Source organism: Dermochelys coriacea, chromosome 6 (genome assembly GCF_009764565.3).
Source record: "Dermochelys coriacea isolate rDerCor1 chromosome 6, rDerCor1.pri.v4, whole genome shotgun sequence".
In the NCBI taxonomy this organism is placed as follows: Eukaryota; Metazoa; Chordata; order Testudines; family Dermochelyidae; genus Dermochelys; species Dermochelys coriacea.
Window position 1 is genome coordinate 88259085 of NC_050073.1, and position 25057 is coordinate 88284141.

At 46.7% G+C, this 25057-nt stretch overlaps 1 protein-coding gene across 6 annotated transcripts in view; it reads left to right on the plus strand.

Moving 5' to 3' along the window:
* ADCK1 (aarF domain containing kinase 1) overlaps window positions 1-25057 on the plus strand; it is a 132892-nt gene that overhangs the window by 74992 nt on the left and 32843 nt on the right. For all 6 annotated transcript variants that reach the window (XM_038407793.2, XM_038407796.2, XM_043516482.1 and 3 more), the window contains one exon: window positions 21157-21315. In XM_038407793.2, the coding sequence (XP_038263721.1) occupies window positions 21157-21315 (159 nt within the window). The remainder of the gene's footprint in view (window positions 1-21156; window positions 21316-25057) is intronic.

Below are 25057 nucleotides of genomic sequence, written 5' to 3' on the forward strand. Positions count from 1 at the left end.
GAAGGAACAGAGGTGGGTGCAGTCTGTTGGGATAGGGCTTCACACTCTGTTTTGGGTTTCTGTCTGTCAGAAATGTCTGTTCCCGATCCAGTGGCAGGCTGCTGCATTGTATGATGCCATCTCTGCTGTTCCTCTATTTTTTAACCCAGGGTCAGGCATGTTTTTGACTCATTGCTTTCTGATGAGAGGCCTGTAAACATTCCTGATCACTTGAAGAAATATCTTTCTCACACAATCCCTTGTATATTGGACACTAGAAGGTGTTTCTATGTCTCAGTCTCTGTGAACTATCAAACATCTACTGCACCATCCTACTAGGGCGTACATAAATCCCACCGCACACACTGCTCCTTCCCATGTGTTCCCAAACATGTACGTTGCCATCCTACCAACCACGAATACATCCCATCCCACACACCGCTCCTCCCCCCCGCATTTCCAAACACCTACAGCACCATCCTGCCAGTCACGAATACATCCCTCCTCCCACACCACTTCTCCCCATGTGCTCCCAGATGTGTACAATGTCATCCCGCCAGCCACGAATACATCCCACCCCACACACCGCTCCTAATTGTGTGCTTCCAAACTCATCTAGAGCCGTCCTGCTAGACAGTACATCCCACCCAAACACAGTAAACCTCGCTCAGCATTCATCTATGTATTCCACACACATAGATGCACCACCTGATCCGTACACGCCCATTACACCCACCTAATTCTCCTGTGCAACCCAAATGCATACAGTACCATTTCACCCACCCCTTCTTGCCCACCAAATGGGTACATCCATTCCAACCCGCAGATACCCATGACTACTGCCCCATGCCACAAAAACCTACTCCAAGACACTACCCCACCCCCTCTTATACTCCCCAAAGCCCCCAATCTTTAGAAGTTGAAGCAGAATTTCAGAGGATTTAATTTCTGTTCCCCATGGTACCTATATCCTCAGGCACTGGCAGCTGGTTCTTTCTCACAGGGCAGCGTCTGTTAATTCTGGTGAAGCATACTGCTGACGGGACTCTTGGGCAGCTCTGCAGACAGATACAGAGCCTCTATCTCCCTACCTGAGACTAACTCTGTGCCTACCTTCACCCCTCTGTCTATCAGCCTTTCCTGGCTTCCAGAGTTTGTGGAATCACCTGCAGGATGGGGCATAGTGCCCACGGGGAGATGGGGTTAGGTACCCAATTGCTCCTGGCTCCCTTCTTCCTCTAGTCCTCACCTACCAGCTCAATGCCCCATCCAGCCCCCTGTCTGTGTCACTTCCTTCTCACAAAGGTTCTTCCATCTCTTTACAGTGCACAAGCAGAATCCTTTGCAGCGATACATCAAAAGGTGTTCCATAGTAATTGGCTCAAAAGATTGTGGGTACCTGTGAGATCCTCAGGTGTCCACTGTGTGTGGCTGAACAGAAATGGGCCCCCCGCTTTGTGGTGGGGGGATGATTATTATTGTAGCATCTAGGAGCCCTATTCATGGACCAGGATCCCATTGTGCTGGGCACTGTACAGGCAGAACACAAAGATGGTCTCCACCCCAAGGAGCTTACATTCTAAGTACAAGACAAGAGACTAGGGATGGATGCAGACACACAGATGAGGGAGTACAAGGAAAGAATGGGACAATATTGGTCAGTATGATATGCAGTAGTCTCAGCACACCAGAAACTTAACCATTGTCAAGTGTTTTGTAGGCATCACAGCAAAGGAGAGTTTTAAGGAGGGACTTGAAGGTGGATAATGAGGTACCCTTGTGGATGTTTACAGGGAGCTCCTCCCAAGCATGAGGGACAGCACGGGAGAAAGCACAAAAGTGCTTGTTTGAAAATTTAACAAGTGGATGATGGAGGCTAGTATCATGGGAGTTGAGTCGACATCTCTAGCGAAGGAGAGATGATAGGTAGAGTGGGGAAAGGTCATGCATGGCTGTAAGGGGGTTGCACCTGTCCCCCCTGTCTCCCTATCCATCAGGGAGGGTGGCCACGCCCCTTCGCTACCATGCCTCTGGAGCGACTCAGTTCAGAGGGGAATTGTTGTTAGGCCTAAACCTGCAGTCCAGGCCAGGCAGCAATTGAGTCTGTAAGCCCCAGCCCCCATACAGGGCAGAGCAGTCAACAGCCAAGGGCGGTTGTCTGCAGTCAGGCAGAGCAATAATTGAGTCTGGAGGTCCTGGCCCTCTACCAAGCAGGGGTGGGGGGGCAGCAAGAAGTTAAGGGCTCTGCCCTGCCATCCAGCAGAGGAGCAGCAGCATGTCTATAGGCCCAGAGTCCTCAGTCAGGGTGGGGCGGCAAACAATTAAGGGCTCTGTTGGCGTGCAGTTAGGCAGAGCCCAAGTGAGTCTATAGGCCTGGAGCCCTCACTCCGGGCGGGGCAGCAAACAGTTAATGGCCCTGCTTGTAGTAGGCAGAGCAGTAGTGAGTCTAGGGGACCCAGGCCCTCAAGCAGAGTGGGACACCAACAGCTAAGGGACTTTGGCCTTCAGTCAGGGCAGAGCAACATAGCAGTCTAGGGCAGTGGTTCTCAGCCAGGGGCCTGGGGTCCCTTCAGGGGCCACAAGCAGGTTTCAGGGGGTCCGCCATGCATGGCTGGTATTAGACTCGCTAGGACCCAGGGCAGAAAGCCAAAGCCCCGCTGCGTAGGACTGCAACCCGGTGCCCCAAGTCCCACCAACCCGGGCTAAAGTCGAAGCCTGAGCAACTTAGCTTTGCGATGCCCCCTGTGGCATGGAGTCCGGAGCAATTGCCCTGCTTACTACCCCCTAATGGTGATTCTTGATTTTATATGCAGAAAACCAGTTGTTGTGGCTAGAACCCCTCGTCTAGAGGGATCAGTTCTCTCGTGGGGCAGACAGCAAAGCCATCTGGCGTCCTAGTTTGGGTGGATGACAGATCAACACAGGCCTCTTGACCTAATGGTGGGGAGGCTGCCACACCCCCAGGGCCAGGGTGGCAGCGGGACGCAGGCCCACCCGACTTCACTGCACCCCAGCCCAGGGCCATAACAGTGGTGGAATGTTCTGCCACCTGATCAGCAGGGAATCTGTCTGCAACACGCTGACTGACTGGAAGTCCGTAATGCAGCCGACACCAGTTCGGCGTGGGCGCCTTTCTACATGGGGTCATTGTTTGTCTCACTGGGGTAAATGGCTAGTAGCAGCCCCTACTGCTCCTCAGCATTTCCAATGTCTGGCAGCTCTGACAGTCTCTCCAGGTCTCTGGCACTGTAGCAGCCTCAGTCGGGTCCAAGTTCCAGGAGTAAATGGGAGACGTCCTGCTCCTCTGGCAGCACTCCTGCAACTGCGCTGGAGGGCCCGCCTTTTATACTTCCGGGTCCTCTCCTGCCCCTCTGCTTCTGGTGGGGCAGTCGCGGGTGTCACGGCTCTGCCTGCCAGGGGATGCTCGCAGCTGTCTCTCTGCCCATCAGGGAGGGAGGCCCCACCCCCTTGCTACAATAGCTGTGAAAGTGAAGACAAGTAGCTGATGATTGATGTGATAGAGAAGAGGGAGCTAATGCAGGGATGACTTAAAAGAGACAGGCTAGGAAATTATCTTTGCAGCAGCAGCAGCATTCTGAATGGCTATGAGCAAGGCAAGATTGCATTTGTCAAGGCCAGAGAATAGGAGGTGCAGTAATCAAGATGTGAGATATGGACAAGTTTTAGCTATGTGGATGGGTAGGAAAGGCCTTATTGTAGAGAGGTTATGCAGAAAGAATCTACAAGACTTAGGCCGAGCCTAGGTTTGAGGACTGAGAGAGCAGTCTGAGTCAGTGATGACATCCAGGTTACGGGCCTGAGTGAGTCAAGATAGTGGTGTTGTCCACAGTGTTCGAGAAAAGAGATAGGAGGGATGGCTTGGTGGGGAAGAGTAGGAGAGTCATGTTGAGTTTGAGTGGACAGCTAGACATCCATGTGGATATCATCAGATATCAGAGAGACAGGCTGAGATTTGAGTTTGGACAGAAGGAGACTAGTTTGGAGTAGAGAGTCTGTGAGTCAACAGCATAGAGAAGTTAGTTGAATTTGTATTTGTGTGGATGAGATTACCCAGAGGTAAGGTGTAGAGGGACAAGAGAAGATGACCAAGGACAGAATCCGATGGAATCATCATAGCAAGTTGGAATGGGGATGAGGAGCATCCTCTAGGGGATGCACTGAAGGAGCAGTTAAAGAGGTAGGAGGACCCCTAGAAAAGGACAGAGTCATGGAAGTCAAGGGAGGACAACATTTTAAGAAGAGGAGCATGGTCAACATTGCCAAAGGTGGCTGATAGGTCAGGAGGATGAGGATGGAGTACTGGTTCTGAGTTTTGGCTAAGAAGAGGCTGTTAGAGACTATGGCAAGAGCAGTTTCAGTTGAGTGCGAAGAGCAGAAGCCAGGTTGGAGAGGGCCTAGAATGGAATTGGAGGAGACTAACTCCAGATAGTGATTGTAAATGGTGGGCTCAGTGAGTTGAAAGATGAAAGGGAGATGGGGGAGTAGTCGGAGAGGAAAGTGGGGTAAAGGGTGGAGGTTTTTATGATGGAAGAGACGAAAGCATGGTGAAATTGTGAGGGGAAAGAGCCAGAGGAGAGTGAGAGGTTAAGGAGAAGAGTAAAGAAGGGGATGAGAGTGGGTGCAAGGGAAGTCAGGAGATGGGATGAGGTCGCTGGGACAAGTGAAGGGGTTAGAGGAGGAGAACAGAGGAGAAACCTCTGTATCCTGTGATGGGGTGAAGGAGGAGAGGGTTGGGAGGGGAGGAGAGCGGAGGTGAACTGAGGGGAGGGGCAAGTTCATATTGCATTTTGTCAGTTTTTTACATCACAACTGTGGAGAGATTTGAGTCTGGCCTGCTAAAAGGTGGCAGTGACAGGCCCAGTACCATTCAGGCTCCTACGACATGGCCCCTACATTGCTGGAACGTAAGGCTTCTCCTTATTCCCCATCAGCAAGGCAGAATCTCAAGCTCTCCTAATTTTTCACCAGGGACCCTTTGACTGTCTCCGTCTCTTGGTCCCTCATTGCTCACGCACTCCTTGTGTGTCTATCTCTCTCTGTGTCGCTTGCTCTCTTTATACGTGTCTGTCTTTCACTCCCTGTGTGGGTCCTGGGGACCTGATCAGCTTGGCCTTTGTCTAGAACATTGCTGGGCAGGATACTTGTCAGATTACTCTGTAGCTGGGAAGTGTTTGAGTGGTGCCTATGACTCTTCCTAGTGCTCTGATCCTCACACCTGGTGGGAGCCACTGGAGGAGCCAGCTGGGCTCTTTGGCTGCCTCTCCTTCTGCTTCTAGCTAAGGCTTCTGTTGCTTCTTAAGGTGGTACCTCCCCTCAGTTGTCACTGCGTGACCCTGAGGGATTATGAGCTAGTTCGTAGGAGGTCCTCTCTTTCTGATAGACTGCAGGGACATTCCTGGTATGCTTGTGCCTTCAGCCGTGGGGCATGGGAGCTGTGGTGATGCAAGGAGCCTGCTGGAGTTCCAGACCAGAAGAATCTCAATGTGGACTGTGCGGTCTTCTCCCTCCCATGGGCTCTGGAATAGGGCAATCCCAGTTCAGAGCTGGGCAGATGCAGGTTGTGCTAGAGGTGGAAGAGGCTGTTGGCAGAAGGAAGCAGAGGGAAAGTGCGATCCTTGTCCTGCTTGCCCCCAGAGACACAAGGATGGGGATCTGCATTTAGAAGCAGGGAGAGTCCTTCAAATTAAAAATTAAAAGAATTGGCTGAAGTTGGGGAAGTTGTGCTCTCTCAAAGGGCCACAATTCCAATCCATCTCTGAGATTGACAGACACAGCTCTGTCCTGACAGGTGGAGATAGGGAGAAGCAGGCAAGGTAATATTTCTTCAAAAAGAAAGAGAAGGCAGCAGATTTAATGGGCATTGTTCAATTCAAGTGAGAGACAGCTCAAGATAAAAGAGCAAATTAGAAAAAAGGTAAGTGTGTTTGGGGAGCCTGAGGGAGAGTCTGTGGCAGCTTGGAGCTTCTGTGCCCATGCCTGCTGGGGAGGGCAGTGTTAGAAGGAACAGGGCACTTCACAAACCACTGGCCCTTTGGTAGGTGTGATGAGGATATGGTCACCCCTGCTGGTGATGCATAAAGATGCTCCTTTTTTATTTTGTTTTTAGACCTGCATGAATGTTGTACAGGGTAAAAAGCTTATAGGACTCAAAATAGCGCTGAATATGCTTTATAAGGGGTATTGATCTTCAGGCTTCAAGTCATATGCTGACTACCAGCTGTGGTCAGAAAGGAATTTTTTTCTCCCCCACAAGTCATTGCTTAATTATTGTAGGATTATAATGGGGACTAGCACTGCTCAGGAGCATTTAATAATGGCTGTTGTTGGAGATGGGTTACAAGATGGATCATTGGCTTGATCCAATGCAGAAACAGGTGGGACCAAAAATCTGTTCTGGTGTGGCAAGAAGTGAGATCCTGAACTAGGTGGGTCATTGATGTGATATGGTATGGCAGGAAGTAGGAGAACTACTGTAATGAAACCATTGGCCTGATCTAGTGTGGTAGATTGTGGGATACCGGGTCAGATGGACCATTGGTCTGTTATGCTGCAGCATTAGGTAGGATATATCCACTGACTCCACTGACCCAAAGTTTTCCCTTCTGCCAGCTCTGCAGATCCAGCATAGCTATGGAAGAGTCACTTGAATTATTTTCCTGCTTATGTGTCATCAGCAAAACGATCAGCTAAGTTTCAGCAACACAATCTTTCTTACTGGTGTCTCCATATGAGGCAGAAAGAGCCCAGCTGAAGTTTTGAATCTGATCCTGAACTTGGGGTGCTTGCAATGAAGAAAACCATCTATAATGTTTTAAGTGGTACTGGTTTGATCTGGACTGATGACCATATTTCCTCTCTAGGCCTCCTCATTTGTATGTGCAAGGTGGGCACTGATATAGCTGACTTTGTGAGCACAAGTGTGGAAATTTTGCTTGCACAAAATTGTGGGTCCAGTTCAGAGGTTGGTTCTGAAACATCACAGATCAACTGTTCCCTGTCCCTCACCTACTTTAACTGTTTGTGCTACAGGATGTGTTGTGCTGTACCAAAAGTAGTTTCTGGACCCTTTCATGTCCCACTGCCCAGCTGCACATCTGCTTTATGTCAAAGGTTCACTGTACTGCTGCCCAGCTTTTGTGATGCCTTGTGAAGATCAGCACCTGGTTGAAGAGCAGCTGGCTGAAGCGGGACCAAACCAAGGTGATGCTAGCAGGAAGAGGGATGTGTTTTAATGAAGTCTTCTCTGTAACGGATCCCATCCATTGAAAGCACCTGCCCTTAAGATAGCTAAACTGGTCTGTAGACTTAGAGGTCTTCAAATCTGTACTGCACTTGGACACCCAAATAGCCACAGTGGCAAAGGACACCCACTTCCATCTGCAGTGTCCAGAAGACGCTTGGTCCTATCAGACTTAGATCTGGCTATGGTAATCCACACTCTCATATAATCTAGGGATAAAACTTCATGCTCTGTGAAAGCTCCAGCTAATTCAGAATGCAGCAGCCCACCTGCTCAGCAACACATGTTGCTGGGATCTCACCTGCCCAATTTGCCACTCTCTGCATTGGTTTCCCATTGAGCACAGTTCAATTCAAGATTGCTGTCCTAATTTCCATCCCGAGCATGGAATTAGTCCTTGCTACCCTAGGGACTTCCCAAGAATGCTCCCTTCCATAGGAGTGGAGGAACTGTCGACCAACACAGGGAGAAGTGCTCATGACTGTGAGAGACGGAATCTTCATTGGAACTCAGCCTAGATCATAGAACTCATTGCTGATGAATGACCACTAACCTCTTAGAGCTATGTGCAAAGCCCACCTCTCTGCCCAGACTTTATGGCTATAGTGCATTTACTCTCCCCAGAACTCTCATGCTCTATTATTCTTTAACAACAATAGTATAAAGGGACAGTACAACCCTCAACCTGCCATTTCCCATCAGGGAAGAAAAAGAGAGAGGTCATAAGAATGGCCATACTGGGTCAGAACAATGGTTCATCTAGCCCAATGTCCTGTCTTCCAACAGTGGCCACTGACAGATGCTTCAAAGGGAATGAACAGATCAGGACAATTAACAAGTGATCCATCCCCTGTTGTCCAGTCCCAGCTTATGGCAGTCATAGGTTTAGGGACACCTGGAGCATGGGGTTGTGGCCGTGCCCATCTTGGCTAACATCCTTGGGCCTATCCTCCACAAACGTATCTAAATTTTTTTAACCTCAGTTCTACATCATTTTTCTTAATCTTGAGTTTCATTGATATCAAGGGAATGGGCACCAGCATAAGAACCTAGATAGATTCTAGCTAGGCATGCAGGGTAGGGTGGGATTGTCTGGTTTGAATGGCATCCCAGCCAGGGGCTGAGGTCAGCCTCTTGGGGAGTGAGGGGGTGGGCTATATGCAATATGCACTGGTGCTGTCTTCTCATTGCTGTCCCGCCTTTTGCCCTTGCAAATGTCACATGTGGATGTTGGTTTTTCATCCAGGATTAGTAATTTTCTCAGGTAGTGTTGTCTTGTCTTAAAAATCTGAATTTAATCAGGGAAATAAATGAAGGTGCCATGTGTTTGCCTGAGCACAGATGTTAAGCAGCAGTAAACAGGAATGGAATAAAAGGTACTTTCCCCCAAAGCATTGGTCTGTAGAAATTAGAAAATACTGACTCAGGATAACAACTGATGCTGATTGCCGTATGGCTCAGCAAACTGCAGACTGAGAAGAGGCAGGGGGACTTGCTGCACAGAGGCTTTCCCACCAGGCTCTCTCTGGCAGAGTGAGACCAGAAGAAAAGGGTCAGGAGAGGGAAGGTCAGTTGAACAGAGACTAGACAGAATCCTGGACAATGGACTCCAGGGGAACAGTCCTGCATTGGTCTGCAGGAGGTGGATTAGAGGGCATCTCCTTGTATAGTTTGTTCCTTCTCTCGTGACAATGACTTTCTGATTAGGAAGCATCGTTGATGGAATCCGAGACGGTCTTCTTCAGCTGTGCAGAGCACCAAGTGGGTAGAGAAGTACAAGGGAATGGGGTACAGAGCCCCAGCAGGGTCACAGGATAGAAAAGAAGAACCATTGGCTTGATTCATACTGATTGGTGCAGAGGGGTCCACATTGCTGCTACCCTGGGCAGGCAGGTAAGGATTCCCCTCAGAGTAGGAAGCATAGCATTTGCACTGTTGCACTCCCCAGGGTTTCCATTGTGAGGTGGCCTTATCTTGTGGCTGGATCTGCTACCCCGATATGCTGAATTGACATTTCCTAGGTGCCCTGGTCACACCCTCATCTGGTTACCACCACCCACTTCTGGGAATGCATCAGCTGGTTATAGGTCCCACGATGGAATTGGAATGTTATAAGCATCTAGCACCATGGTGATCCTCATGTGGGAGGATATCATGCTGCCTGGGAGCCTGTGCCAGGGTCTGCACTAGCTTCTTTGGGTGAATCAAACCTTGTATCTTCATGGTAACCTTGGCTTCAATAGGTGACACTGAGGAAGAGGTAAAGGACAAGTCATGCCACCTGTTTGAATACACCATCCAAGGTGGTGATGCCTTTTGTAATATGTCAGGGATGGGGAATTGGCACTGTAGCACAGATGTGAGCCTGAGGACACAGATGAGACTTCTGGCCATCTAGATGAGCAACAGTTTGTGTCCAGTGGAAAGAGCTGGGAAAAGGAAAAGGTGTTTACCTGTATTTCCTCAGATGGTGAAAGAAAACAGGATCTTCCCCATCTTAGCTAAGGAGAAGGATCTGGGAGTGATTTACAGGATGTGGAAATTACATCTGTGGGTGTTCAGAAGCAGATAGGACTGGGACATGTATGTACAGTAGAAGGTGGTAAATCCAGAACATGGCTGTAGCATAGGTAGGGGAGGATAAGGAATATCTTCAGAGTGGTGAACAAGTGTGGTGACAAGGAAGCTAAGAAGCCATCCTGGGTCAGACATGCACCAACAGCCATTTCATCTTGTGCTTTGATTGCCTCAAATCACGTACACTAAGCAGGGTTGGTTCTGGTAAGTATTTAGTAGCAGATTCTCACTAGTGCAATTGAAGTGCAAATAATAGTTAGTCCTGCCATGAACAAAACTTAGTACTGCCATGAGTGCAGGGGACTGGACTAGATGACCTCTCGAGATCCCTTCCAGTCCTATGATTCTATGAAGTCGTCCATGTCCCTTGCCTAGGAGACCTCTCTGGAGCACTAAGGTGTTACAGGAAATGCTACTACTGATTCAATGCTACTCTATTTGAGTCATTACCAACCCTCCAGCATGTTGTTAAGGGATGCTGTCGTACTGGAGTTGCCATCTTTCAGACGAGGCTTTAAAATGGAGGCTGTGACTCTTTATTGTAATTAAAGCTCTCTTTGCACCTTGTGTAAGAAGGTCCCAGCATAGTGACCAGATTCTGCCTCCTTGTAATTTGAATTGATACACTATCCTTCTTGACTTCCTTTATGTAATGTTGCTGCGTGTTATTAAACAGTTGCCATGTTACACTCAAGAGGTAGATGCATTTCAGTACTGGGTGAAATTACATGCATGTGTATGAATGTTTGCAGTCTTAATACTCTTTTAGCATAGTGGTTTGTATGTTGTGTATATACAAAGTCAAGCACTCAACATTTAGGAAATGTTATATTTATGGCTGCCTGGGCAATCTTAATTCCGCTTCCTTGTGGGTATGCAATTATGATACAGACTTGCCTAATGTCACAAGGGAAGTCTACAGTAGAATCAAGATTAGAATTAATCTTTCTTGAATCCCAGTCTAGTGCCTTAAACACAAGAGTTCATTCTTTCTCCTCTTGAATCTGCCTCATTCACTGGTCATCCTGTGCAGTTACTGAGACAGAAGTCCTGGAGAACAAACTCTGTGTGATTATGTCATTAAAGACTGTCATAATAAATACATCCAGGGGGAATGAAATGTATATAAGTGCTTCAGGATCAGTTGGGATGAAAGCCACTCTACTGTAGATATATAAGATATTATAAAAAAATTGAGTTAATAAATACACACTGTCGACAGCTGAGTTTGGGTCTCATCAATTAGGCTTGGTATTCATTAGTGGGGGAGAAGTATAGTCAGATTTCACTGACTCAACCAGGCCTTCTGTAAATTGTGGTCTGTTTGCTCTGACATTTGATGAATTATTCTTCATAATCCACTGTCTGCCGTGATAAATCTAATCTTTCAATTTTTGGTGTCTTAATAACTCCTTAAGTAACACGGAGACATTTTGTTTCTGGGTGGGGAACACAAGTAGCTGGGATGGAAGAGAGCAGACACGACAGATAAAGGTAGTAGTTTGGAGTCTGGGAAGTGGGGGTCTCTGCCCTGGCATGATATGTTCTTGCCCCATCAGCCTTGGTCCTGTAGACTTGCAGGGAGCAAGTAGTCCATAGTGCCATGCCACAGATGGCCAAGTATTTGTGAAAAGGTGACAGGAACAGAATGAGCATTGACATATCCTGGACCTACTCCAGCAAGGGAACGTCAGGTTTTGAGTTCAGAGAAGATGCTAGCCTCAAAAGTGCCTGTCTCCAAGAAACTTTAGAAATACGGTAGCAGACCCTTGCAGTCCGCAGAATGAGATGAGTTGGTGGCTCTCAGTCTGTTTCCAAGTGAGCAGGCATCCACTTCACAAAATCCACTCTCACTTTTGTTACTGATTGGGTCCCTCAGTGGCTGTCTCATCTGAGAGACCAAGAACTGATGAAGCTATGAACTCCCTTTACTCCTGGAGGGGTTCTGCAACATTAGCTCACTGACCTCCACTGCCCTTTAAAAACCATTTTACTTGTGTGCTCTGGAAGCTATGTTCTTTTTTGCATTTTTCTCTGTTTGAAACAGGGAACTACCTGATTGTTTGCACATTGTGTTTCTTAGTCACTGGTTGGTGCTATTGAGTCAGGGCTTGTGACATTTCAAAGGGAAAGTTTAAATGGGAACAACCAACAATCCTATTGTCAAATAAAAATGTTAAAAATTGTGGAGCGCTATTAATATTAATAAACCTCACTCAATCTTTGTTCAGGCAAAACTCTTGTTGACTTCAGTGGGAATTTGCCTTAGCATGAGCAGGATCTGGCTCTCTACAGTTTGTAAATCTCTGTTTAAAAAGAAACCTCCATATCTTGGGTCTAAAAGACTGTAGAATGTCATTTTCATCCCCCACAGTGTTTCTGTGTCTGTTTAGTGCCCAGTCCTGCTAGGTTCCTCTCCCCTTGAATTCTAGGACTAGCTGCTCCAAGAAGCAGTCATTAATGGTGTCTAGAAATTTTATCTCTGCATCCTGTCCTGAGGTGACACGTTCCCAGTCAATATAGGGATAGGTGTAATCTCCTATCATTGGGTTTTCTGTTTTTGTAAACTCTCTACTGTCCCTGAGCATTTCACCATCTTGGTCAGGTGGTCAGCAGCGTATTCCTACAGCTATACTCTTATTATTCAAGCATGGAATTTCTAGCCATAGAAATTCTGTGGTATAGTTTGAGTCATTTAAGATTTTTACTATAGTTGGCTATGCTTTCTTTCCTATACAGTGTCTCTCCCCCACCAGCACAAAAAGCTCTATCATTCTTATATATTTGTATCCTGGTATTACTGTGTCCCATTGATTATCATTGTTCCACCAAGTTTCTGTGATGTCTATTATATCAATATCCTTATTTAATACCTGGTGTTTACCTTCACCTCTCTTAGTATTTAGACTAATAGCATGTGTCTAAAGCACTTATAGAATCCATGTTCCTCTGCAGGCACAAGAATTATGTCCTACTTTTAACCCACCTTAGATGTGCTGAGCAAAGGGAAGCCCTACATTCAGGTCGATTTCTGTCTGGCTGGATGTAGCACGATAACTTGTGAAAATTGCATCCAATCCATTCCCAAATTTCAGGGAATGTTCTTGACAGCGATTGACAGAACCCTGTTGATTTTTGTGGAAATTGGAAAACTGGCAAAGCCTGATTTCCACTAAAATCCCCAGTTCGTCCCTCAGTATACTGGGCTGAGGTGGTGACTGCACAGAGGCCAGTAGGAGGAGAGCAGAGTCTGGATACAGGAATGAGGCAGTAATCTCAGGATTCGGATATAGGGTTCGGGTTGGATTAGAGTTACTGGGCCTCGAACCCAGCTCTGGCCAGCTCCCCCTCACCCCGGCCCCTTCCCCTACCTCATGATGAGAACCCTATTGATTATGGTGAAAATCAGAAAACCAGAAATGCCTGATTTTAGTGGAAATCAAGATTTTCCAGTGGATTTTGGTGAAAACAGAATTCTGACTGGGGGCAGAGGAGTGAGGGTCCCAGCTATAGTGAGGATGAAGGCCGGGCTGGGTATACAACCAGCTAGTAACATGCCTTAGATCCTGCCCCCAATTATGGATGCACAGTGGTGTTTGGCACCTGCTCTTTCCAGATAGCCACACCCAGAGCTGTGATTGAGGTGGGAATGTTAGTGCTCTCTGTTTCAGGAGTGAAATATTAGCACAGCTACTGTGTTAGCACAGCCGTGGTGTCAAGGTAACTCCTGGTGCCGGGGAACAAGCCACAGGAGATAGCTTTCATACAAACACCAGGTATATCCCCATCACTTTCTCATTGTATGATCCTCCATGGTCTCATCATTCTCAATGCATGATCACTAGTTGTCTCATCCTCCTCACTGCATGATCCCCCACTTCTTGAATGTCTTTGCCCAAGCTTTCCTAGACTCATTTGGCTATGCTATTGTCTGGGACCAAAATGAGACAACTAGCAGCCACTAGTCATCTCATGCATCATCGTCTGTGATGACTGTGCCAGAGACACGAGGCTCCCAGTGAATGTTAGGCTGTCCAGCCAGCCCCCTCTTGAATTCCAGGCCATTTCACAGGTTACAATTTTCAGAAATGCATGAATCAAGAGCTGCAATATCCAGGAGTCAGGAGCAAGAATTTTTAATGAATCTGTAAACTCAGGCATCAACCCTATGACTGGAGAATTGGTAATATAGTACCTATTTTTAAGAAAAGGAAGTGATCTGGGAAACTACGGGCCTGCTAATTTGACCTCAATTGTATGCAAGGTCTTAGAACAAATTTTGAAAGAGAAAGTAGTTAAGGACATAGAGGTAAATAGTAATTGGGATAAAATACAACATGGTTGTACAAAAGGTAGATCGTGTTAGACCAACCTGATCTCCTTCCTTGAGCAGATAAGTGATTTTTTTAATCAAAGGAAATTCAGTAGATCTAATCTACCTGGATTCCAATAAGGCATTTGATATAGTTCCACATGGGAAATTATTAATTAAATTGGAGAAGATGGGGATTGATATGAGAATTGAAAGGTGGGTAAAGAACTGGTTAAAGGAGAGACTACAATGGGACATATTGAAATGTGAGCTATCAGGCTGGAGGGAAGTTACTAATGGAGTTCCTCAGGGATCGGTCTTGGGACCAATTTTGTTTAACATTTTCATTAATGACCTTGGCACAAAAAGTGGGTGTGCGCTAATAAAATTTGTGGATGTCACAAAGTTGGGAGGTATTGCCAGTATGGAGGAGAACCAGAATATCATACAAGAAAATCTGGATGACCTTGAAAACTGGAGTAATAGAAATGGGATGACATTTAATAGTGCAAAGTGTAAGGTTATGCACTTAGGGACTGACAACAGGAATTTTTGCTATAAGTTGGGAACATATCCTGGACTGTAAGGTGGATAGAAAGCTGGCTAGATCATCCGGCTCAATGGGTAGTGATCAATGGCTCCATGTCTAGTAACCTAAATTGGCAGCTGGTATCAAGTGGAGTACCCCAAGGGTCGGTCCCGAGGTGGTTTTATTCAATATCTTCATTAATGATCTGGAAGGTAGCATGGATTGCACCCTCAGCAAGTTTGCAGATGACACTAAACTGGGAGGAGTGGTAGATAGGCTGGAGGGTAGGGATAGGATACAGAGGGACCTAGACAAATTAGAGGATTGGGACAAAAGAAATCTGATGAGGTTCAACAAGGACAAGTGCAGAGTCCTGCACTTAGGACGGAAGAATTGCATGCACTGCTACAGACTAGGGACCGAGCAGCTAGGCAGCAGTTCTGCAGAAAAGGACCTAGGGGTTACAGTGGACAAGAAGCTGGATATGAGTCAAAAGTGTGCCCTTGTTGCCAAGAAGGCTAACGGCATTTTGGGCTGTGTAAGCAGGAGCATTGCCAGCAGATCGAGGGACTTGATCATTCCCTTCTATTCAGCATTGGTGAGGCCTCATCTGGAGTACTGTGTCCAGTTTTGGGCCCCACACTACAAGAAGGATGTGGAAAAATTGGAAAGCGTCCAGCAGAGGGCAACAAAAATGATTTTGGGGCTGGAGCACATGATTTACGAGGAGAGGCTGAGGGTACTGGGATTATTTAGTCTGCAGAAGAGACAAGTGAGGGGGGATTTGATAGCTGCTTTCAACTACCTGAAAGGGGGTTCCAAAGAGGATGGATCTAGACTGTTCTCAGTGGTACCAGATGACAGGATGAGGAGTAATGGTCTCAAGTTGCAGTGGGGGAGATTTAGGTTGGATATTAGGAAAAACTTTTTCACTAGGAGGGTGGTGAAGCACTGGAATGGGTTACCTAGGGAGCTGGTGGAATCTCCTTCCTTAGAGGTTTTTAAGGTCAGGCTTGACAAAGCCCTGGCTGGGATGATTTAGTTGGAGATTGGTCCTGCTTTGAGCAGGGGGTTGGACTAGATGACCTCCTGAAGTCCCTTCCAATTCTGATATTCTATGATTCTATGATATCAGTTGGAAGTGACAGTGGAGGAGAAAGACTTGGGTGTATTGCTTGGTCATAGGATGACTATGAGCTGCCAGCGTGATGCAGCTGTGAAAAAGGCTAATGCGATCCTAGGATGCATCAGGCGAGGTATTTCCAGTAGAGCCACAGAAGTGTTAGTACCATTATCCAGGCACTGGTGAGACCTCATCTGGAATACTGAGTGCAGTTCTGATCTTCCATGTTTAAGAAAGATGAATTCAGACTGGAACAGGTGTAGAGAAGGGCTACTAGGATGATCAGAGGAATGGAAAACCTACCTTATGAGAAGAGACTTAAAGAGCTTGGCTTGTTTAGCTTAACCTAAGGAAAGCTTAGGGGAGATATGATTGCTCTCTGTAAATACATCAGAGGGATAAATACCTGGGAGGGAGAGGAGTTATTTAAGTTAAGCACCAGTGTTGACACAAGAACAAATGGCTATAAACTGACCATCAACAAGTTTAGGCATGAAATTAGGTGAAGGTTTCTTCCTATCAAAGGAGTGAAGTTCTGGAACAGCCTTCCAAGAGGAGTACTGGGGGCAAAAAACCTAACTGGCTTCAAGACTGAGCTTGATAAATTTATGGAGGGGATGGTATGATGCGACTGCCTATAATGGCACGTAGCAGATCTGCGACTGCTAGTAGCAAATGTCTCCAATGGCTGGTGATGGGAAACTAAATGGGAAGAACTCTAAGTTATTACAGAGAATTCTTTCCAAGGTGTCTGGCTGTTTGGGTCTTGCCGAAATGCTCAGGGTCCAACTGATCACCATATTTGGGGTTGGGGAGAAATTTTCCCCTGTGTCAGATTGGCAGAGATGGTGGGGGCTTTTCACCTTCCTCTGCAGCATGGGGCATGGGTTACTTGCAGCTTTAAACTAAGTAGTGTAAATGGTGGAATTTCTATAGCTTGAAGTCTTTAAATCATGATTTGAGGACTTCAGTAACTCAGCCAGAGGTTATGGCTCTATTACAGGAGCGGATGGTTGAGGTTCCATGGCCTGCGATGTGCAGGAGGTCAGACTAGATGATCATGATGGTGCCTTCTGGCCTTAAAGTCTGAGAGACTCCACGGTTTTATTCCTGGCCCTGCCGCGGTCTCGCTGTGGGGCTCTGCGTGAGTCACTTCTTTGTGCGTGTCGGTTTTGTGATCTGTAAAATAGGAATAACACTGAACCCTCGCTCCCCCTTTCATTAAAGTTTTGAGCTCCTGTGAAGGCATGAGACTCTGGAATATGCAGAGTGTTAGTAAATGGCACAGCTCTCATGCCCCTATGTGCTGTTGCTTCTCGGTCCTTGCTGCTCCCTGAAGCCCCGCAAGGGGGTGAAATGTTCCCCAGGTCCCATGTTAGTCACTCAGAGCCTCCCACTAGTTCCCCCTTCATTCCAAACCCCTATTTTCAAGCATTTACTCATTTTTTAAAAACAAAAGCAACCCTTTGATCCCAGCCATGAGTGATCAATAAAGCTCCAGTTGCCCTGTTTGCATGACTCTGTTACTCATGCTTGTGCTCTGGCCAAGTCCCAGCTCTGTGGTTTCATTCAGTGTCCTCAGCATTCTCAGGTGAAGACAGGATTCGTTATTTCCTGTCCTACCAAGCAGCTGCTGTGTCCCAGGCCAGTGTTTGGTGAAGTGATCCTTTATAACCAATCCCCACTTCGAAAGAGGTTGTGAGGCTGAGTTAATGAACTGCGAGGGAGAAGAGTGCATAGAAGTCCTTGGGGGTAGGAGGTTCAAGAGCCCTCTGCATTGGGAAATTGAGGCTTTGAAATTGTTTTCATTTCAATGAGAGTTAGATGCCTAGGGGACTTAGGTTCGTAAATCACTGATACACTTTTGAAAATGTTCCCTTTAATCTCTCTCTGCCTCTATTCCACATCTGTAAAATGGGGATAATGATACTTCTTGTCTGTCTGTTTTGATTATAAGTTCTTTGGGACCAGGACTGTTTTTTTCTATGTGTTTGTACAGCGCCTAGCACAATGGGGTTCCAGTCTTATTTGGGGCCTCTAGGGGCATTACTACAGTACAAATAATAATAATAAATAGCAATAGTAATAGTAATTAATCAGTACCTAGATAGATAGTGGAAAGCAGCTCCTGCAGCTTGAATACTAAAGTAGTAATCATGAAAAGATCTTGCATGTTTAAAATTAAACAAGCCTAGTTTTTAAGGATTAAACATTCAGTGCTGCATTTTCAAGCCAGTTAAGTGCAATGGCACGTGCAGTTGCCAGGAAAGCATGTGCTGAATGGGTAACTGCACATGCAGCTGGCTAATTAGAGACCCTGGCATGTGCAGGTATCCCGGTCACCTGTCTGGCTGCAGTAGCTATGCATGCAGTTGGGCACCTGACTTGTTTGAAGATATGGCCCTGAAGTTCCCCTTCTCAGGTTAAACCTGCTTGGAAACTGTTTTCCAACCTTGTTCTACAGTTTCCACGCCTGCTGCTAGGGTCACAAATGGCATCAGCCAGTTTGTCTTGTCTTCATGAGACCTGGAGTAGTCTAAGGTAAACCTGGGAACCCTTTAGGTATCCTATGGGATAGCCTCTGAGGGAGGCAAGAGTGCCCCAGGACCTTCCCTCACTATTCTGCTGGCTTGGGTAGGACATAGAGACTGGGTGCATGACATAGGTGCTCCCTCCTGCCATCCCCTGAGGATATTACTGAGCATGCCGCCTCCACAGCTACAGCCACACCCTTTTGCCTTTGTGGAGTGGCTGAGCCATTGTGCCGGAGGGAGAGAGGAAGTAGGGATTGGCCTCCTCTTCCCCAACTGACAGTGCTGGGACCATGACTCGCTTTGTCTCTGAGCCAGCCAAGCGCTATGGGCTCTCATTGGCTGTAGTGGGAGCGGGAGATCAGAGGGAATGCCAGCACCTGGTCACACACTCTCCCACTCGCCTGGGACCTTCCGGGACATACAGCAGCTGAGTGGCCTGCAGCAGAGGCAAGAGCAGCTGCCCTCTGTGAAAACACTGGACTGGGAAAGGACATTTTCATGATGAATGAGGGAAGTTTGTTGAGTAGGGGGCCTGTGGCCCAGAGCTAATTGTGCTGCCACTTTATCTCATCCTCACACCTGCTCACGTGAAGCCCCTGCTTCCAATACATCTCCCCTCTCCGCAGCTCCTGGAGAGGCCATCAATTCTCTTGCTACGTCTGAGCTCTTCCCTGTGCTGCCCTAGCATGGAGAGTGCACGCATGCATGTGTGTGTGTGTATGTCTGTGGTTTTCTGCCTGAACAAGCTCAGCTGGCCACTGTGGCTAGCCTGGATCTCCCTGTGCTGGGTGGTCACAGCAATTCAGGCTATTTATAAAAAGAGACCCTTCTGTCTGAGAGATTCCATGGGAGCAGCTGTCTGTGCACCGTATTTAGTGGGAAACCACAGGCTCAGTGGGGGATATATGCCTCACACCAGCCATTACTGCTGGGAGGAGCCTATGTTGGTATTTTTATTTTCAGAGTATTCGATGCTGGCAAAAGTGGCTGGGCTGACAGCCCAGGGGACTAAAGGCCTCTAAAACCACTGGGCAGGCACCATCTGGGCAGGGTCAATACAAATTTATACCACATATTGCCCCCCAAATGTGCCTCAACACCAAATTCAGGCCACTTGACCCGCAGTCCTGTGTTTTAACCACTAGACCATGTTGTTTCAGTAATAGATGGACCAGTGATATTGTCTGGTGTGGCTGGAAATATGATACTGGACCACTGAGCTTCCCAGAGCCATCCGGTCCCCATCCCAAGGGGTTAATTTCCTAAAATAATCTGAAGTCAGAAACTCCAAATCCAGTGAATTATTGGGAAGAAAGAAAGAAAGAAACCTGATTTTTTTCATCTGGAGAGAGGGATTTTGGTATGTTTGAATTGTGGACCACTAGAATTAAAAACTACTCATTTTTAAATGCAGTTGTTTTACTTAATTGGTTTTGCTGCCAGGACCAAAAGGAATAAAACAAATTAAAAAAAGGTGCCTTCCCAGGGAGGCAGCTGAAGCTCCCTTTGAATCCAATTGAAACCAGTAGTTTTAGTGGAAGATGCCGCAGGGAGTGGGAGGGGGGTTGCTGTTCTCAGCAGCTGCATCAGAGAACAAGCTGCTCCTGGGATAGTGGTTCCCCCCTTCTCCATCAGCATAAAGAATTTCTGTTTAACACATTGCATGAAGGCCTGTTTAGAAGGGCTTTATTCATATTTAATTGCCATCTTGCTGCAGTTCCCATCTTTCATTACCTTTTAAAAAGCAGGTTATAAAAATGCACGGGCACTCAGTTTCCCCCCTTGCCCCCCATAAATTATGTGCTTCTCCACTGTTCACATTAGTGCGAGCCAAGCACAGTGGAAAAAGAGGTTGGGCAAGCATCCCCCACCCAGCTCTGCTGATGCATCTCTGTCCTAAACTGAGACACCAGACCTGTTCCAAACCTGGGTTCCCTATACCCACAGACTTGATCAAACTTACTTCTGACCCACAGCCCACCTGGCTATTCCAATGCTGGGTCTCTCACGCATAGTGCTGCTGAGACACGTCTTGTCTCCCCCACCACATGCCCTGCTATCCTGTCCTGGGCCTTTCCTGAGACTGTCAATAATCTGAATTTTGTGACTGAGAAAATGCCCCTTGGAGAGCTACCTGTGAGCTAAAAATATTTGAAACCCAGATCTATGGAAGTGCAAACAATAATTCAGTAACCCAACAGCCAAGCTAGCCCCCAGCCACAAATAAATAATGCATGGTGACATAGCTGGCGTTAACAAAGCACATGATAGTCTTCTGATATCCCTTCTACAATGTAAGTGCCACCAAGGTATTCAGGATCTTATGATGTGCCATGTAGTGTAATGTTAAATAAAAATATGGAATTCTGTGTAAAGGGACAGACAGTTTGGCACCTCACCCAGCATAGGCAACTCCTGCCCGGTGCCCACTGTAATCACCCCACTCTGCACACAAACAGCTTGGGGTTAGAATCAGCAGTGACTGAAAGTCGTTACCACCTGCTGGCTGTTAAATATCTTGTGTAAAGGAACTGCTGGGTCTCTGTCCAGTGCCTAGTAACACAGGTGTCCAGCTCACAATTGGCAGCATCACAATCGCAACCCCCACTTTCTTGTTGGCAGTCTCCACAATGGCGTCAAGTACTGACTAGGCTCTAGAGGGACCCCACCAGGTCAGGGATGAGGCACAGAGGTGGAATGGAAGGGATAAGCGGCAGAGCCGCTACCCATGCTGTACCTGGTCTGTGGATGTAGGGTTTCAGTCTCTAGGAGGTTTCCTTGTGGGTCTGGCTCTGTGAATCCTTGCAAGTATGCTCACTTCTCTTCCTCTTCTCCTGGCAGATCAAAGAGCTCTTTGTGAGTTTTGAGGACACTCCCCTGGGAGCAGCGTCCCTGGCCCAGGTCCACAAGGCGGTGCTGCAGGATGGGAGGACGGTGGCAGTGAAAGTCCAGCACCCGAAAGTTCAGGCTCAAAGCTCCAAGGACATTTTGTTGATGGAGGTAAGCCAAAGCACCTTCCGTGCAAACATGCTGGGCCAAATTCACTCTAGGTGGCCCCTGATGGGCCAGATTCACCCTGGTGGCAGACACCACTGATCTCTATGGGGGTATGAGCATAATGACGTGCGCCCTGTATCTCAAAACGCTCTACAAAGATAAATTATATGGTTAGAGCCTTACAAAAATAAAACACAAAATCAATGAGGGCTGCACTGTCAGGGATGAGATTGTGTAGATGGAGGGATTGGAGTCTAGTGCTGGATGAGCAGATAGGGAGAAAGGGAGCTGGGGGGAGGGGAAAAGGAAGAGAGCGAGAAGGTCTGTGAGAAAGACCTGAGTAAGTCCATGGAGGTTTCAGAAACAAGAGGCCAAGTCCTGAAATCCTTACACTGGCCCAACTCCAGTTAACTTTGGGATCTGGCCCAAAGAGGACATTTTCTGATTGGATTCTGAAATGCATGGGGAGTAACTAGAGTTGTCTGATCATGGGGATGAAGAGCTTGTGTTCTCCTGTGCTTGTGAGAAGGTGGGCAGTGGCATCCTGCACATGCAGGGGTCCAGAGAGCAGGACCTGGGCAGGCCGAGGAGCAGAGAGTTGCAGTAGCTAAGGTGAGAAGAGGAGGAGGAAAGTGCCCCTGGCATGGTCAGACCTGCTCAGCCTGCAGGTTTCCTTGCAGTCAGGGCTGTAAAAGTTACAATGAAAAAATCATTCCCTTTGACTGATATTTCTGATTGCATCAGTCACTCTGACGAGATCTCTTCTGCACTTTGCATGCGAGTTACATAGAGGCTACCAGGATGATCATGGCATGCTTCGCTTAAGTCCAGGACCACATGGAAGAGGCTGAGTAGAGTCAGGGCAAGAGGAAGAACAAGAAAGATGACAAAGTGTGAGATCGGGACAAGAGGAAATTGTGTGTGAAGGATCCAGGATCCAGACCCTAAAGTAGGTCTACACAGCCCATGGGAGCGAGCCTCCCAGCTTGGGTTGACAGACTTGGATTAGTGGGGCTCACGCTAGGACCCTAAAAATAGCTGTGTAGACAGTGCTTTGAAGTTGCGGCTTGGGCTATGAAGCCTGGGTCAGCAGGCTGTGTAGATATACTCAGCGGCACATTCTCTCCATTAACATAGGCTGTTACCAGCACATTCCCCAATGTGTAGCTGTGACACGCTGGATTGGATTTCTTTTTGCTTGTTGTACTATTAGGAGACATTTAAATAAATACATTTACAACGATTCTTTCTTCTCTGTTTTGGAAAGCTTGAAACTAAAAAATCTATTTCCTTCCTGAAATGTATTATTCTCCTTCCTGTTCACATACTCTGGTTTGTCCTAGTAGGGATGCCAGCAAGCATCTGTTATGTATGCACTTACATTATTGTAGGGTCACTTGTGAGTGCTAGGTTGTTGTGAGTGCTAGTGCTTGTTACTGTACAGTTGCTCATGAATGCTTCCTGCATATATTGTCTTGTTTTTGAAAGGTTTCTTGTAAGTGCTGAGCTGCACACGTTGGCTTGTTGTTATTGTAGGGTTGTTTGCATGTGCCTGGCCTTTGCAATGGGTTTTTTCAGAGTCTGTTTAGATTCATGCTGATTTACATCATCTGAGGATCTGGCCCTTTATGAATTACATAGACTTTGCAACTAGATAGGAGGTCGCATTTAGGACCATTTAAATACTGATTGATACAGTCTCCTACAGAGAGTGATGAGAGAGAATCAGAAAAGCTAGATGGAAAATTTACAATTTCACTGCCTTTATTTGTGGATTTCATAGCATCATTGCTGACTCTTTAAAAATCAGGACAGCACCTGATAAATCCAGAGGGAGATCCCACTCAACTCTCCCTATATCCACCTTATTCCAGGACTGTATTCTAGACAGCTCTTGAAAAGGGCCAGACAAATTGCTATTATGTCCCTATGAATTTTAAAGTCATTACATAGACTTGAATCATTATTTTAAAAAGCAGAAAACAGCGTATAAATGTTCAGATCACAAGCATCAGTGCAGTAATCCTGCAGCCCTGGAAAGTTTTTATGCAGACGTACATGGAGATCACTGGTTACATTTCATTTGGGTGACATAACTTTGAGAGGATTTATGCCCCCAGACATAATGGGAGAAAATCATTCAATAAGATCTGACACCCAGTGATTACATTTTTAAAAGGACACTGTGGACTGAGTTTAGGACTGACATTTAGATAAGAGAAGTTGGAGGGGGGTGTGAATAAATGGTTTCACACAGCTGAACAGGAGCAGAAATGGTTCATTAATTTATTTTTGTTTTATATTTCAATGGTATCTGCCTTTCTCTGTGTTGCAAACATTCCCACTGCATTGCAAGAAACCCTAGCTCACAGTGTTGAGCCAGGAAGCGAAACAGTCTAGATTCACACACAGACTGGTCTATTTTCATTTTCCTGGCTTAGTGAAGAGCAAAACAGATGGTATAAACCATGCAAAGTGAATTACTTTTTAAAAAGTCTTTCCGTTTTAGGACTCTCAGGTGGCTTTAATAACAAACTGAATTTTTTTTTTTTAAGATATGTGTCCAGATCCTCAGCTGCTGTCAGCTGGCTACTGAAATCAGTAGAGCTGCAGCAATTTACACAGCTTTACTTGAGTTTTATGCTGACTGTGTCCCTTAACTGAACACAGGAATTTTTTTGAAAGAACATTTTATAACTAGGATTATGCCACCAAATGCAGTCTCTTGTATTTGAAGAACCATCTTGCTGGGCCATCCTCTATTTCCTCTAGGAAGGACTGTCCATCATTTGCCACCCTGGATTTCCTCTTTCTGGTTTTGTACTTTATTAAGTATTTGTGTAAACAGAAATGTCCATTAAACATTTAAGTTAAGATTTACACAGTCACCTAAGGAGTCTGAATGCCCATTTTATTTTATCATATTCATTTTAATGGGAACTTGGTATCCAGATCCCTTAGGCAGCATTGCCAATTTCAGTCTGAAAGGTTAATAAGTCAAAACCCCAGGACAGCTGAGGGTGGGCCCTGACCCTCGTAGGGAGTGTTTTTGTAAGGGCTGCAGCCTTCTATCTGTAAAGAAAATTGGCCTTCATTTCTGAACTTCCCAGTGGCATTTTCCTGTGTCTGCGAAGTTCTTGCTTAGCAGCGTAAGGAGTAACATAAAGGTGACAGGCCTTATTTTAGATGTTCCTATTTCATATTAGCTGAAGGCCATTAAATGAAACTGAACAGTGACTCATCAAATCACAGGAATCAGACATTCAAAAAAGACCTTGCGGGTCACTTAGTCTGATCCCTTCAGGGACCAGAGTAATCACACCATACAGCCTATCCTCCAGTGCTTTGCCTTGTCTAGTTTTAATTGCACCATGCAATGGGGCTCCTACTGATTCCCTTGGGTGACTTTCCTACCATTTAACAGCTCAGCAGGCATGTTGGTCACGGCTAGTGCAGGTGCAGCAGACCTTGTCTTCCAGGAGAAGGCCATTGCATTGCCCTGTTGCACCATGACAGTGCATTAGCCCCAAAGGTATTTGGAGCGGTTTGGTTTTTTTGGTCCTCAGGCAATGTGGGACAAAGCAGGTTTGCCCTGTGACAACAGGGGTGGGTAGGGAACAGGCATTTCCTGTGACTCGTTCTCTCCCTTGCCAGGTTCGGAGCACTGAAGGTGGGAGCTGTACTCAGCCTCAGTTAAGAGCAAGGGGCTCCTGACTGGAGAGGAAAGAGGCCAGGTGCAGCTCTG